Here is a 14216-nt window from a genome sequence, read left to right on the forward strand (position 1 = left end):
GTGGTGCTGGAGATAGAACCAAGGGCCTCATGTATACTTGGCTACCACTGTTTAATAGTTAATTAGTAAATCTAATAGTATATCCTAGAAATGTTCAAAAATATATCAGTGAGGCTGGGGCTCAGTGGATAGGGTGTTTGCCTAACAAGCAGGAGGCCCTGGACTCCAGCCTCAGTACTACACGAACAGCACATAGTTCCACAAGACAGTCATGTTAGCACGAGAAAGGCAGAGACAGAAGATCAGGGTTCATGGTTATTCTCAGCTACATAGTGAGTTCCAAGCTAGGCTGGGCTACATAATACATGTCTGAAAATACATAAACTGATAACAAATGCAAAGACGACGACGACGACAACAACAACAACAACAAAACTATATGCATTTAGCCCAATAATTACATTCTCCAGGGTCTGCTCCACCAGTGAGTTATGGCACTGTGTAGCCTGGAACTCACTATGTAGACCAAGGTTGCCTGAACTCACTAAGAACCACCTGCCTTGGTCTGCCTCTGCCTCCTAAGTGCTGGGATTAAAGGCTTGTACCACCATGCCCGGCCTGCCTTGGTCTTCTGTTGTCTCTTTGATCACAAGGCTCCTTCAGTATTAGAATCCATAATGCTGGTTACTGAATTTTCATCTCAAGCCAGGAATTCCACCCTTTGTACTCCTCATTTACAAAAGAATCACAATTTTCCCATTATCCAGGTGATGAAAAGGAGGTTGGCTCAGAGACCAGAGTCCAAGCTCTGTCCAGCCCTCATAGTGGATGGCAGTGAGCCAGGTGTAAGCTCTCAGCACCCCCTGAAGGTCAAGTGTGGAACAGAGACAAACCATAAACTCTTTCAATTATCTTTGGAGAGGTTCTTAGTGAGGTGATCTGGATCTGTTCATGAGGTAATTTTTTTTTCCCCTCTGCCCTGGGAGAGTCCTAGAAGGACAGGGGGCAGGATCCTGGATTAGATGTGAGTGGAGGGACACAGGGCTGATAGGAGGGATTTCAGAGGGATATAGCCAGCCCTGGAGAATCTAAGAAATACTGAAAGCTTTCTGGCAGGACTTTCATTTAAAGAATCAAACACATCTGGAAAGAGGAGGCTGGAGGATTTCAAGATTACATACTGGAGTTCTCTCTCAACAAATAAATAAACCCCATAGGGGCTGGAGAGATGGCTCAGCTGCTAGGGCACCTAAACTGCACAAACATCTTGATCTTTAGCACTAAATAAACCAGCATGGTGGCACATACATATAATCTCAGGACTCTTGAGGTGGGGGGCAGAAGAATCAGAAATTCAGCCGGGCATGGTGGCGCATGCCTTTAATCCCAGCACTCGGGAGGCAGAGGCAGGCGGATTTCTGAGTTCGAAGCCAGCCTGGTCTACAGAGTGAGTTCCAGGACAGCCAGGGCTACACAGAGAAACCCTGTCTCAAAAAAAAAAAAAAAAAAAAAGAATCAGAAATTCAAGGTTACTCTTGACTACACAGAGTTCAAGGCCAGCCAAATCAGACCCCTTCACACACCAAAGAGAGGGGGAGGGAAGATCAGATAAAATTAGATTCACCTGGTCATGTAAGCATAGCGGTGCAGACAACCAGCAATCCAGACCTCCGGAAGCCAGACAGGGAGACTCTGAACTCAAGGTCATCCTTGGCTACACAGAGAAGCCTTGTTTACAAAAGAATAGGATGGCGTTTGAGATGGCTCAGCTGGTTAGGTGGCTTGCCACCAAACTGGATGGCCTGAGTTCTATCCACAGAGTGAAAGGAAATCGCAACTCCCTTGAGTTGTCTTCTTACTTCCACACTCAAACACAAAAATAAATTAAGAAAACTAAAATAGGAGCTGGAGAGATAGCTCTGTGGTTAAGAGCACTGTCTGCTCTTCCCGAGTTCGATTCCCAGCAACCACATGGTGGCTCATAGCCACCTATAATGGGATCTGATGCTCTCTTCAGGCATGCAAACAGAGCACTTATATGTATAAAATAAATAAAATATTTCTTAAAAGTAAAAAATTAAAATACATATATATTGAAAAAGCGAAAAATAGCCACATGACATGGACATGGCACACACCTTTAAAATTTTTTTCTTAATTTCCAGACAGGGTCTCACTCTGAAGTCACTATGTACTATATAGACCAGGCTGGCCTCGAATTGCAGTGTTGCTTCTGAGTGCTAGAATTAAAATCATGCAACACCACGGCCCAGCCCAGCACACATCTTTAGTCTCAGTACTCAGGAATCAGAATCATGTGGATCTCTCTGAGTTCGAGGTCGCCCTGCGCTGCATAGGGTGAGTCAGGAGTGAGACCCTTACTCTAAAAGACAAAAGTCAATTCATATCAATAATGGTAAAGGGAGAGAAAGACACAGGAAAAAAATGTAGGCAAAATACGCAGTGTAGCAGGAGGCTCATCCACGTTCAATAAAAAAGATAAACGCTTATTAGCCAGGTACCGCCCAGGTATGGGCGGACCCTCCATCAATACTTGAGGTTCATTGGTTAAAAGAGAACCGCGTCTCTGGGGTTTGCTTCCCGGCACCCGGCTCTGGCTCTCCGGTGTCGGGGCTTCCGGCTGTCAAGTGGAGCTGATCCACAGCCTCAGGCTTCGGGACCTGGCGCTGATGGCGGCGGAATCGCCTTCGTGACGTACCCGGCGCACATACGACGTCATCAGCCACCGCCGCGAGCGTCCGTACCGCAGCGACCTCGGCGCTGCGAGAGGTCCTCCGAGATGCTGCGGTTGTTCCAGGCCGCTTCCCGGGCCTCGCTTCGACTCTCTGGCTCCCGGGTAGGGCACTGAGCTGAGGTCAAGGCCGGAGGTCAAAGGTTGAGAACCTCCGAGAGCACCTCTAACTCCCGCCTGTCATTTTCCAGGTCATCCACTCTCTAGCGGAAGGCGCGGAGCGGCCGGCCGAGATTTCAGAGCCGCGAGATAGCGCTGGTGAGACGACCGGGACCTTGACACACAGAGTGGGGGGAGATAGCACAGAAGGTACTGAGCTTTGATCCTGACCCTTGACCGCTCATTTGTCACCCCCCGCCAGGTCTCCTAGATCCTGTTTTGCGCAAGTGTGAGCTCCGGATCCCAGTGCACCGGCGTCCGGTGCAAGCCTGGGTCGAGTCTCTCCGAGGCTTTGAGCAGGAGCGCATCGGCCTGGCGGAGCTGCACCCCGACGTGTTTGCAACGGCGCCTCGGTGAGTGCAGGGTGCAATGGGAGGAACTTGCCGTGGTTTCTCCACTTGACAAAAGGGGTGATCAGTTTCGCTGCTACAGGGCTGGAAGGCGAATGACTCAACCCTGCTGTCACCCTGACCTATTACATCCTGCCTTGCTCTCTTGTGCTTGGGTCTCCGTTTTGTCAGACCTCAAGAAGTTAGGTGACAGCCGGGTGGTGGTGGCTCATGCCTTTAATCCCAGCACTTGGGAGATAGAGGCAGGCAGATTTCTGAGTTCGAGGCCAGCCTGGTCTACAAAGTGAGTTCCAGGACAGCCAGGGCTACACAGAGAAACCCTGTCTCAAAAAACAAAAACAAAAACAACAACAACAACAACAACAAAAGAAGTTGTGTGACGACTAGGTAGATTAATCCACAACAGAGAAAATTCTCTAGAAGTGTTTTTTATTAGGGCTGGAGGTGTGCACTGTTAGAGGGCTTGCCTGCATGCACCTTGTCCTGGGTTCCCTTCTATAGCATACACATGTCCTGGTAACCCACACCTCTAACCCCACCAGCACTGTAGAGGTGGAAATAAGAGAATCAAGAAATTAATGGTCAAGGTTGCATAGTGAGTTCCAGACCAGTCTGGGCTACATGACACCATAAGTAAAAATAAAAATACTGGGCTGGTGAGATGGCTCAGTGGGTAAGAGCACCCGACTGCTCTTCCGAAGGTCCGAAGTTCAAATCCCAGCAACCACATGGTGGCTCACAACCACCCGTAATGAGATCTGATGCCCTCTTCTGGAGTGTCTGAAGACAGCTACAGTGTACTTACATATAATAAATAAATAAATCTTTAAAAAAAATAAAATAAAATAAAAATAAAAATACTAAGTACTGGAGAGATGGCTCACTAACTGCTTTCCAGAGGTCCTGAGTTCAATTCCCAGCAACCACATGGTGGTGGCTCACAACTATCTGTAATGGAATCTGATGCCCTGTTCTGGTGTGTCTGAAGACAGCTACAGTGTGCTCATATGCATAAGATGAATAAATAATCATTTAAAAAAGTAAGTAAATTCTATTAACATGATTTAAAAAAAATGACATCTAAGAAGGCCAGATTTTTCAGCATTTGTCTGTAATAGCAGCATAGGAGAGGCTGAGACAGGATGTAAGCATCTGTGTGGCTACTTAGAACCAGTTGTAACTACAGTTCTGTAGGAACCGATGCCCTGTCCTGGCTTTGTGGGTGCCAGGCAAAGATACATACTTATATATACAGGTGGGACACACATGCTCATAACCAGGAAACTCATTTTGTTTGTTTGTTTTGTTTTGTTTTGTTTTTCAAGACAGGGTTTCACTATGTAGCCCTGGCTGTCTTGGAGCTCATGTAGACCAAGATGGTCTTGAGCACACAGGGATCCTCCTGTCTGCTTCCTAAGTGCTGGGGTTAAAGGTGGGCATAATATCATGCCAGGCTGCAACTTACTTTTTACCATCTCCATGATGAGCTTGGGTTTTTTGTTTAATATTTTAGCCTTTTGGTGGTGAGGGAAAACTTGTATATGTGGCAGTAAGGACAACTTGAATGAGCTGGTTTCCTCTTTACATGTGTATGTGTGTGTGTATGGCATGTGTGTTCCATGTATACATGTATGCATGTGTGCATACACAAGTCTGGCTTTACTGCAAGTGCCTTTACCCACTGAACTGTCTCACTGGCCTACAGAATTGCTTTTGTTCAACATACTGCTCCACACAGGTCCCAGTAGCATTTGACCACTGTACACTTAAAAAACAGCTAGTGTTAACTACTGAGATGACAAAATATTTACATCTACTTGAGTAAATATATTCTAAAGGGCTGAGGAGACAGCTTAGGGGGTATGTGCCACACAAGTGTGAATCCCTGAGTTTGGACCTTAGAACCCACATAAAGTGATTGTGGTGGAGTGTGTCTGTGATCACAGCACATGCATGGAGAGGGGAGGGGAAGACAGGAGAGCCCCAAGAAGCTCCAAGGCTGGCCAGTAGAGCATCAACAAGCAAGAGAACCTGTCTCAACTGAGTTGGAAATCAAGGGCCACACCCAAGGTTGTCCTGTGACTCCACCTAATACTAGTCACTGTCACCTGTATTTACGTGTATGAGGATTTGCCTGAATGTGTCTGTGTGTACCATACTACATGTGTGATATGTGCAGTGCCCTCAGCAGCTGGAACAGGTTAGAAATGGCGTTAAAACCAGCTATGAGCTGCTTGGATGCTAGGAATTGTACCTGGGCATCTACAAGAGTAGCAAGTACTCTTAACCACTGACCCACCTCTCCAGCACTCCTGAGTACTTTGAGCTTGATCCAGCCAAGACAAGAGCATTTCAGAGAGAGAGAGAGAGAGAAAGAGGGGTGGAGGGAGAGAGGGAGGGAGGGAGGGAGAGAGAGAGAGAGAGAGAGAGAAAACACATCTCTACTCTTTGGTTTTTAAAGGTGGAGTCTTACCATGAAGTACAGGTAGGCCTTTAATTCTCCATCCTCCTGCCTCAGCCTCCTGAGTACCAGGATGATAGGCATAGCTGCCAACTGAGGCTGGACTTCGTGGTACAGAGACGAGCTTGAGTTGTGGTAGTGTCACCTGTGGTTGGGGAAGAGTAGAGGACAGAGGGTCCCGAACAGAAGAGCCAGGTTTCCTTTACTAGGATGCAAATGTGGGAGAGTTTCACCTGGGGTGTCCCTCTGAGGTCTCCCTTCCCTTTTCCAGGCTGGACATTGTGCACCAGGTCGCCATCTGGCAGAGGAACTTCAGGAGAATCGTGAGTGTCCTGAGTAGCTTGGCATAGCTTCCCACTGGGCTCAGCGGCCTGTGAGTGTGCTCTCTGGAAACAACCCAGCTCAAGCCTTGGCTGCCTGTTCCAGTCAGGCAGGTCCCTTCTCAGGTCGTAGTTTAGCACCCATCCCTGTAGCTGTTATGGTAGGGAAGCTGCGACCCACCAGATCCCTGCCCCACAGGACCAAGTCTAGTAGGAGACATGAATGAACATGAGCAGTTAGAGTGGGCTCGCATGCTCAGGAGCAGTCTCCCCAGAGAGAGGTACTGAGTGCAGGTGGACTGGGTAGTAGGCCCAGAACCTCGGTGGCTGGGCATTTGCTCTGTTAATAAGTCACCACCATCCCACTTGGGAATTTCTTTTTTTTTTTTTTTTTTATTATTATTAGGTATTTTCCTCGTTTACATTTTCAATGCTATCCCAAAGGTCCCCCATACCCACCCCCCGGGAATTTCTACTATAGAGCCGTGTCACCGGTACTCACTAGATGGTTGCTCTACTGCTGGGCCATGCGCCAGCCAAAGGACCATTTCTCAAGGTGGAGGACTCTGGTCCCTAAGTTCCCCGCACTGTCCCCTTGACAGTCTTCTCTGCCTGAGCCTACCCCACCCTCTTTGTACCCACAGAGCTATGCTAACACCAAGACCAGGGCTGAGGTGAGTGGTGGTGGCCGCAAGCCCTGGCAACAGAAAGGCAGTGGCCGTGCTCGGCATGGCAGCATCCGTTCTCCCTTATGGCGAGGAGGTGAGTGGGCCACAGAGGAGAGGGTGTCAGATGACCCTTGCCATGCAGGTACCCACCATTGTCGTGATAGGGGACACCTGGGTCCCCAGCTTATTAGCCCACTGGGGCATGAGAGGCCTGCACCACCAAGCCTGGTTTATGTAGGCAAGCCCTAGCACCCCCTCCTTCCCTTTTCATATCTGTTTATTTTCCTTTGAAACTAGATCTTGCTGTATGTCCCAGGCTGTTCTTGAACTTACTTTTTTACTTCAGATTGTTGTACTAGAGTTGGATGGATGTACCTTCATGCCTGTCCATCTCCACCCCTCCTCCTATCTAGGCTTTCCTTGCCCACTCTTCCCATGGTACCTAGCAGGATCTTCTGGCCCCTCCCACTCCCCCAGCTACTGAACATCACCCATTCCAACACCTTATGCCAGCCATCAAGCAAATTTCTGAGATCCCAGACCAGCGGTGACACCAACACCTCATACGCCACTGTCCCTGCAGGAGGTGTAGCCCATGGTCCCCGGGGTCCTACAAGTTACTACTACATGTTGCCCATGAAAGTGCGGGCACTGGGCCTCAAGGTGGCCTTGACTGTCAAGCTCATGCAGGTATGGTACAGTACAGCTGGGAGGGAACATGGCTGCTGTCTGTGGTTCCTGGGCTCTGCACTAGAGCCAGGGTCCTGTTTTTCTCCACAGGATGATCTACACATTGTGGATTCCCTGGAGCTACCCACGGCAGACCCCCAGTACCTGACAGAGTTGGCCCAGTACCGCCACTGGGGGAGTTCCGTGCTCCTTGTAGACTTGTGAGGGCACAGGGCAGGGTGGGGAAGGGGCCAAGTCCCTTGTGTCCTGCCAGGCTCACCTCTCAGCCTCCATCTGTTCCAGAACACATGAAGAGATGCCCAAGAATGTCGTGGCAGCCACTTCAGGGCTCAACAGTTTCAACCTGATCCCCGCAGTTGGTGAGTGATGGGTCCAGTTGATACTCCACAACCCAGAAGCACGGAGCAAATGGGCACAGAGCAGCCCACTGTTAATCTTGGCCAGTTCAAACCCTCCACCTGTCACAGCAGGGCTGAATGGCTTGTCTAAGAGTTTACCATTCGATTGTGTTGTTGGGGTGGAAACCAAGGCCCAGGGCCTTATGTGCTAGGCATGTGCCCCAGAACCACTCCTCCAGCCTCCAGCTGCCCCAGTGGTGCCATTCTGAAAGAAGCATCCCAGAGTCATGTTTCTGTTAGTCTGTTCCACATAGAGCCTGAAGAGGGCAACCGTGAGTGCCGGGGTGAGAGCTGTTTTTACTTGTCCTCTACTCTTTCCTCCCCTCACACTGACTCCCGCTGATTCTGATCTCCCAGAGATCCGGCGTGTTTTTATACACTTGCTGTGTCCTCACTGGAGTGTGGCGTGGGGTCACACTTAATCCTTGGGTAAATGTGAAGGCAGCTGATGTGGGATTAGAGAACTAACAGTGTATCCCCGAGGAGGGCTGGGGTCCAGGCTTCAGATACGATGCACTCAGGCAGTCACACCCTCACCTTTCCCTCCCATCCCAGGCCTGAATGTGTACAGCATGCTCAAGCACCAGACTCTGGTCCTCACCCTGCCTTCCGTCGCCTTCCTGGAGGACAAGCTACTCTGGCAGGACTCAAGATACACTCCGCTCTACCCCTTCCGCTTGCCCTACAGTGACTTCCCCTAACCCTGCCCTGGTCACCTAGGGACCTGCCCCACTTGGGGGCCAAGTCAGCACCCCAGCCATCCTGCAAAAACAGCAGTTCCCTGGGAGCTGTTGGACCTTGTTGCAAGGAGGGGACAACTGCACAGAGCCAAGATGAGTGCCTGCCTGGGATCTCTTTTGTCACATTAAAAATAAACCCTATTTTTCACAAGACTTGAAAATGAGCTGGTCACTGCTGTGGGATCCTGTCAGCTCTTAGGCTGTTCGTCCAGTGCTGGGTAATCTTGATGCCTCTCCTCCAGGGCTCACAACCTGCTTTGGTACAGACTGCCTGGAGGAATTTCTCCCTCCTGAGGCAGATGTTGGAGCTTGCATAGGTGCCAAGCCAGCAGCCTGTCCTCACCTCCAGGAGGGTCTGCCACCCAGATGCCAGGCAGGTTTCCTTACAGCTTCCTTCAGGCTCAGAGCCAGCCAGTGTCTCATGTGTATTCTTCCAGACAAGTTTCCTCTGTGTAGCCCAGCTGACCTAGAACTCCCTCTGTAGACCAGGATGACCTGGAACTCACAGAGATCCACCTGCCTCTGCCTCCCAAGTGCTGGGATTAAAGGTGTGCTTCACTGTCTCCCAGCTGTATTATTAAAAGAAAAAAAAGGGGGGAGGGGGTGTTGGCAGCTGGAGAGATGGCTTAGCGGTTAAGAGCACTGACTACTCCTCCAGAGGTCCTGAGTTCAATTCTCAGAAACCACATGGTGGCTCACAACCATCTGTAGTGAGATTCAGTGCCCTCTTCTGGTGTGTCTGAAGATAGTGATAGTGTACCTACATACATGAAATAAATCTTTAGGGAGCTGGAGAGATGGCTCAGTGGTTAAGAGCACTGACTGTTTTTCCTGAGGTCCTGAGTTCAATTCCCAGCAACCACATGGTGGCTCACAACCATCTGTATTGGGGATCTGATGGCCTCTTCTGGTGTGTCTGAAGACAGCTATAGTGTACTCATATACATTAAAAAAAACAAATCTTAAAAAAAAAAAAGCTGGAAAGATGGATTAGCAAAGGAGAGCAGTGGCTGCTGTCCTAGAAACCTGGAGTTAGGGTCTCAACCATCTTCAACTCCAGTTCCAGGAAAGCCAGATGTCCTCTTCTGGCATCTGCTGTCATTAGTATGGCCATGGTGCACAGACATGGCATAGTTACAGAGTACAGAAAGTAGTTAAAAATTAAAGGAGCTTACATGAAAAATTTTTTCCTAGATGGAGCCACTCAAACCATGGGCTACACTACACTCTTAGCCTCTCTTTGAGAGTTTCTCTACAGGGGCTATATCCCTGGAGTACAGAGATTACAGGCATACACACCTGTGTCTGTCTTGTTTTATATGAATTTATCACAAAAAAACAGATTTATAGAGGAAGGTTTTAATTATATATATAAAAGAGCTGGAGAGATGGTTCAGTGGTTAAGAGCACTGGATACTCTTCCAAAAGATGGGTTCAACCCAGCAACCACATGGCAGCTCAACTCCAGTTGCAGGGGATTAGACATCCTCACACAGACATACATGCAGGCAAAACACCAATGTGCTCAGAATAAGCCATTTAAGCTGGGTAATGGTAGCATGTGCCTTTAATCCCAGCACTTGGGAGGCAGAGGCAGGCAGATTTCTGAGTTTCAGGCCAGCCTGGTCTCAAAAGTGAATTCTAGGACAGCCAGGGCTATACAGAGAAACCCTGTCTCAAAAAAAAAAAAAAAACAAAAACAAAAAAAACCAAAAACAAAAACAAAAACAAAAAAAAAAAAAAGGAGGGAAATTGAGGAGTCCCCAGAGAGTGGGCCAGGGCTCCACAGACAACATCCAGCTCTGTCTCTGAACCAGTGCTGACTGTGACTAGTACTGCTTTCTGTTGGTGTACACACAGCCAGACAGCCTCAGCCACACCCGATGGCTGCCAGCCCTCTTTGGCTGAAAATATTCCTGGGATGTGTTGACATTGCAACTAGAAAAACAAAAGCCACAGAAGCCCCGAGTGGCAAGTGCTCTATTGCAATGCTTTGGAGGCTGAGGATGGAGGACTGCAATTCTAAGGGTAGCCTGGGCTACATAGTAAGGCCAGGCAGGCATGGCATTTTCAACCTTCCTTCAGGAGGGAAGGTTGAAAAAGTCACACTAGGCTACATAGCTTGAAGTCAGGCGGGAATGCCACTGACCCAATTTCAAAAGCACTAAACAAGTGTTCCTGTCTTGGACTCCTCGCCCTTGGCAATTCTTTCTCATTATTCCTTAATAAACCTATGTTTCCTCTGCTTGGAAACATGCCAGGCACAGGTCTTTAATCCTAGCACTCAGGAGACAGAGATAGGCGCATCTCTGAGTTCAGGCCAACCTGGTCTACAAGTGTGTTCTAGGTCTGCCATGCTAAAAAAACAGAAACAAAAACCAAGCATACAAAACCACCGAAGAAATCACTGGGATAAGTTGTAGGTATGCTGATGCTAGCCCAGTGTGGCTAGCTGTGACATGTCTCTGTCGTGTCTCTTTTTTTTTTTTTTTTTTAAAGATTTATTTATTTATTATATGTAAGTACACTGTAGCTGTCTTCAGACAGTACCAGAAGAGGGCATCAGATCTCATTACGGGTGGTTGTGAGCCACCATGTGGTTGCTGGGATTTGAACTTCACTTCGGACCTTTGGAAGAGCAGTCGGGTGCTCTTACCCACTGAGCCATCTCACCAGCCCCTTCTGTCATGTCTCTTGTGAAGCTAAAGATCCTAAAGCCAGAATCCCAGCCAGGTGGTGGTGGCACACGCCTTTAATCCCAGCACTCGGGAGGCAGAGGCAGGTGGATTTCTGAGTTCGAGGCCAGCCTGGTCTACAGAGTGAGTTCCAGAACAACCAGGGCTATACAGAGAAACCCTGTCTCAAAAAACCAGCAAAAACAAAACAAAACAAAACAAAAAACAACAAAAAGAGTCCCAGCCTAAAAAGACACAGATGATCTCGAGACCGGCCATCACCACGCACAGAGCTTTCATAAAAATTCAGAACCTGTCCCTGCACACTGGAGACCCTCAGCCAGCTGGAGGAGGGAAAAGGCATCCTAGGAAAGTGAGACTGTGTCTAGAATGTACTTTCAAGTTATTGGGATAGAGCCGGGCAAGGTGTTGAATGCACTTGGGAAGTTGAGGCAGGAGGATCATGTCAACGTGGGCTCTGTAGTAAGTCTGAATCTAGCCTGAACTACATGAAACCTTATCTCAAAAAGCAAAACAGTGGGGGCCAGGGCTGGCAGAATGCTCATCTACTACTCATTGAACTAGGGGAAATGTAAGCAGGGCGTGGTGGTGCTACCCCAGATCTTGAGTGTTGGAAGCAGAAGCTGGGGAGTTCCAAGCCAGCCTGGGCTATAGCCCAAGAGCCTGTCTCAAAGTAAATAAATAAAAACTGAGGCGGCTCAGGCTGCAGGAAGGAGACAGGAGGACAAGCTGTGTTGGGATGAGTGGGAAGGCATAGTGGGTGGAGGGAACTGAAAAAGTCCCCTCCAGAACACCGAGGTAATATCATAGACTGATCCGCAGAGCATTCCTTAGTCCTTGTGAGACCACTTGGCTCCAGGGAGGAAGTCATGCGCTTCCTGCAGACTGAGGTACAGGGCAGGGGAGGAAATTACAAAGGCATGTAACTCTAGTGTGCTGCTCCACAGTCTATTGCCGCCATTTACCTTCCCATCTCCACTCAGCGAAGGACCCTTCCAGGATCTCAGACCCCTCGACCCTGGCCCCAAGCCCCAACAGCTCCAAAGGGTCTAGCCTGAGAATGGACTCAAGTCCAAGAGATAACCAGTGGACCATGCAGGAAGGTTCTCATGTATTCCAGGTTAGCTTCTAGCCTTTGTTTGCTCTTAATTTCTATGTGTGATGCTCTGTATACACAGACCCATGCAGGCCAGAAGAGGGCATCAGATCCCATTACAGATGGTTGATGGTTGTGAGCCATCATGTAGGAATTGAACACAGGACCTCTGGAAGAATAATCAGTCCTCTTACCTGTTGCACTCTCACACTCTCTCTCCAGTCCCCCTTTCTTCCTTCCTTCCCTCCTTCCTTTCTTTCTTTCAAGACAGGGTTTCTCTGTGTAGCCTTGGCTGTGTAGCCTCCAACTTAAAGATCCACCTGCCTCTGCCTCCCAAGTGTTGGTATTAAAGACATGTACCACCACTGCCCGGCTGCCACAGCTACTCTTAACTGCTGAGCCATTTCTTTCCAGACCCTCTTTTAATTAAAAAAAAAAAAAGAAAAGTGTGTGTGTTTGCCACATGTATGCAGATGTCTGAATTCCCGATCCTCTTTCCTCCACCTGGGCTTTGTGCTTGTTAATCAGGCACTCTACTGAGCTCCAGCCCCAGAAAGATTGATTTTTTTGTTTGTTTGTTTTGTTTTTTTATGGGATCCCTGGAGCTTGCGTTACAAGCAATTGTGAGCCTCTAGATGTACTGGATCCAAGCCCAGGTGCTCTGCTCCTAACCACTAGGCCATCCCTCCAAGCTATGCTCACCACACCAGTTTTTTTTTTCTTTTTTTTTTTTTTTGGCTAAGATTTATTTATTTTATGTATGTGAGTACACTGTAGTTGTCTTCAGATGCACCAGAAGAGGAGGGTATCAGATCTCATGGATGGTTGTGAGCCACCATGTAGTTGCTGGGAATTGAACTCAGGACCTCTGGAAGAGCAGTCAGTGCTCTTAACCGCTGAGCCATCTTTCCAGGCCCCACACCAGTTCTTTTTAACCATCAAACTCTCTATCCCTGGCTTTAGTTTTCTATTTTATCAGTAATCACAAAATAATACCCCATGCTTTTTTTTTTTTTTGAGAAGCCCTAAGTGTAGCCCAGGCTAGCCTTAAACATGTAGCAGAGGATAACCTTGAATTCCTGATCCTCTTTCCTCCACCTGGGCTTTGTGCTTGTTAATCAGGCACTCTACTGAGCTCCAGACCCAGAAAGATTGATTTTTTGTTTGTTTGTTTTGTTTTTTTTGGGACAGGGTTTCTCTGTATAGCCCTGGCTGTCCTGGAACTCACTTTGTAGACCAGGCTGGCCTCGAACTCAGAAATCCGCCTGCCTCTGCCTCTGCCTCTGGAGTGCTGGGATTAAAGGCGTGTGCCACCACGCCCGGCTAAGATTAATTTTTTTTAATTACTGTGTTAGATTAATTTTATTTTATATGTGTATTTTATACACTTAACACTTAGTGTGCTTGTGTGTGTGTGTGTGTGTGTGTGTGTGTGTGTGTGTGTGTGTGTGTGTACTACATGCATGCTGGCTGCTTGGCATGGGTGCTGGGAACTTAATTTCAGTCCTCTGCAATAGCAGGATATACACTCAACCACTGAGCCACCTCTCCAGCCATAAGACTGTGTGTGTGTCCAGAAGAAAACATCAGATCGCTAGAGCTGGAGTTACAGATGGTTGTGAGCTGCCATGAGGGTGATGGGAATTGAACCTGTGTTCTCTGCAAGAGCACTTGCTCTGAACTGCTGACCCATCCATCTCTCCAGCCCCCAGTTTATGGTTCTTGAAGAAATCATGTCTTGTGGAACTGACCTTAAACTCATCCAGTCAGTCTCTGGTCTTGTTCCAGTGTACTCTTCAGTACACTTCCAGGCTGCTGCTGTATGCTGCTGGCTTCTCTGTTGAAGGAGTTATGTTCTGCTCATTGATGCTCCACTGAGGATCAAAGCAGGATTTTCCAATATTCAGCTCTTGGACCGATTGGTGCGCTCAACACAGAAGGTGCCG

The 14216-nt window shown here is 48.3% G+C and overlaps 1 protein-coding gene across 6 annotated transcripts; it reads left to right on the forward strand.

Annotated features, from left to right (window-relative positions):
* The first annotated feature begins 1051 nt into the window (after positions 1–1051).
* On the forward strand, positions 1052–8639 carry Mrpl4 (mitochondrial ribosomal protein L4). Of its 6 annotated transcripts, none has more exons than XR_003947968.1 (9): positions 1052–2797; positions 2884–2950; positions 3054–3204; positions 5934–5985; positions 6627–6744; positions 7064–7340; positions 7431–7540; positions 7623–7699; positions 8294–8631. XR_003947968.1 is itself a non-coding variant. In XM_006510540.2 (9 exons), the coding sequence occupies exons 1-9, from the start codon at positions 2741–2743 to the stop codon at positions 8437–8439; spliced, it is 867 nt and encodes a 288-aa protein (XP_006510603.1). In that variant the 5' UTR covers positions 1052–2740; the 3' UTR covers positions 8440–8631. The 6 variants fall into 6 exon arrangements, 3 of the variants coding, with proteins under 3 accessions (XP_006510603.1, NP_075656.2, NP_001344828.1); XR_379129.2 differs by having other exon boundaries at positions 7128–7340; XR_001778962.2 differs by having other exon boundaries at positions 7164–7340.
* Positions 8640–14216: the final 5577 nt, after the last annotated feature.

The sequence above is a fragment of the Mus musculus genome, chromosome 9, assembly GCF_000001635.26.
Source record: "Mus musculus strain C57BL/6J chromosome 9, GRCm38.p6 C57BL/6J".
NCBI classification, from domain to species: domain Eukaryota; kingdom Metazoa; phylum Chordata; class Mammalia; order Rodentia; family Muridae; genus Mus; species Mus musculus.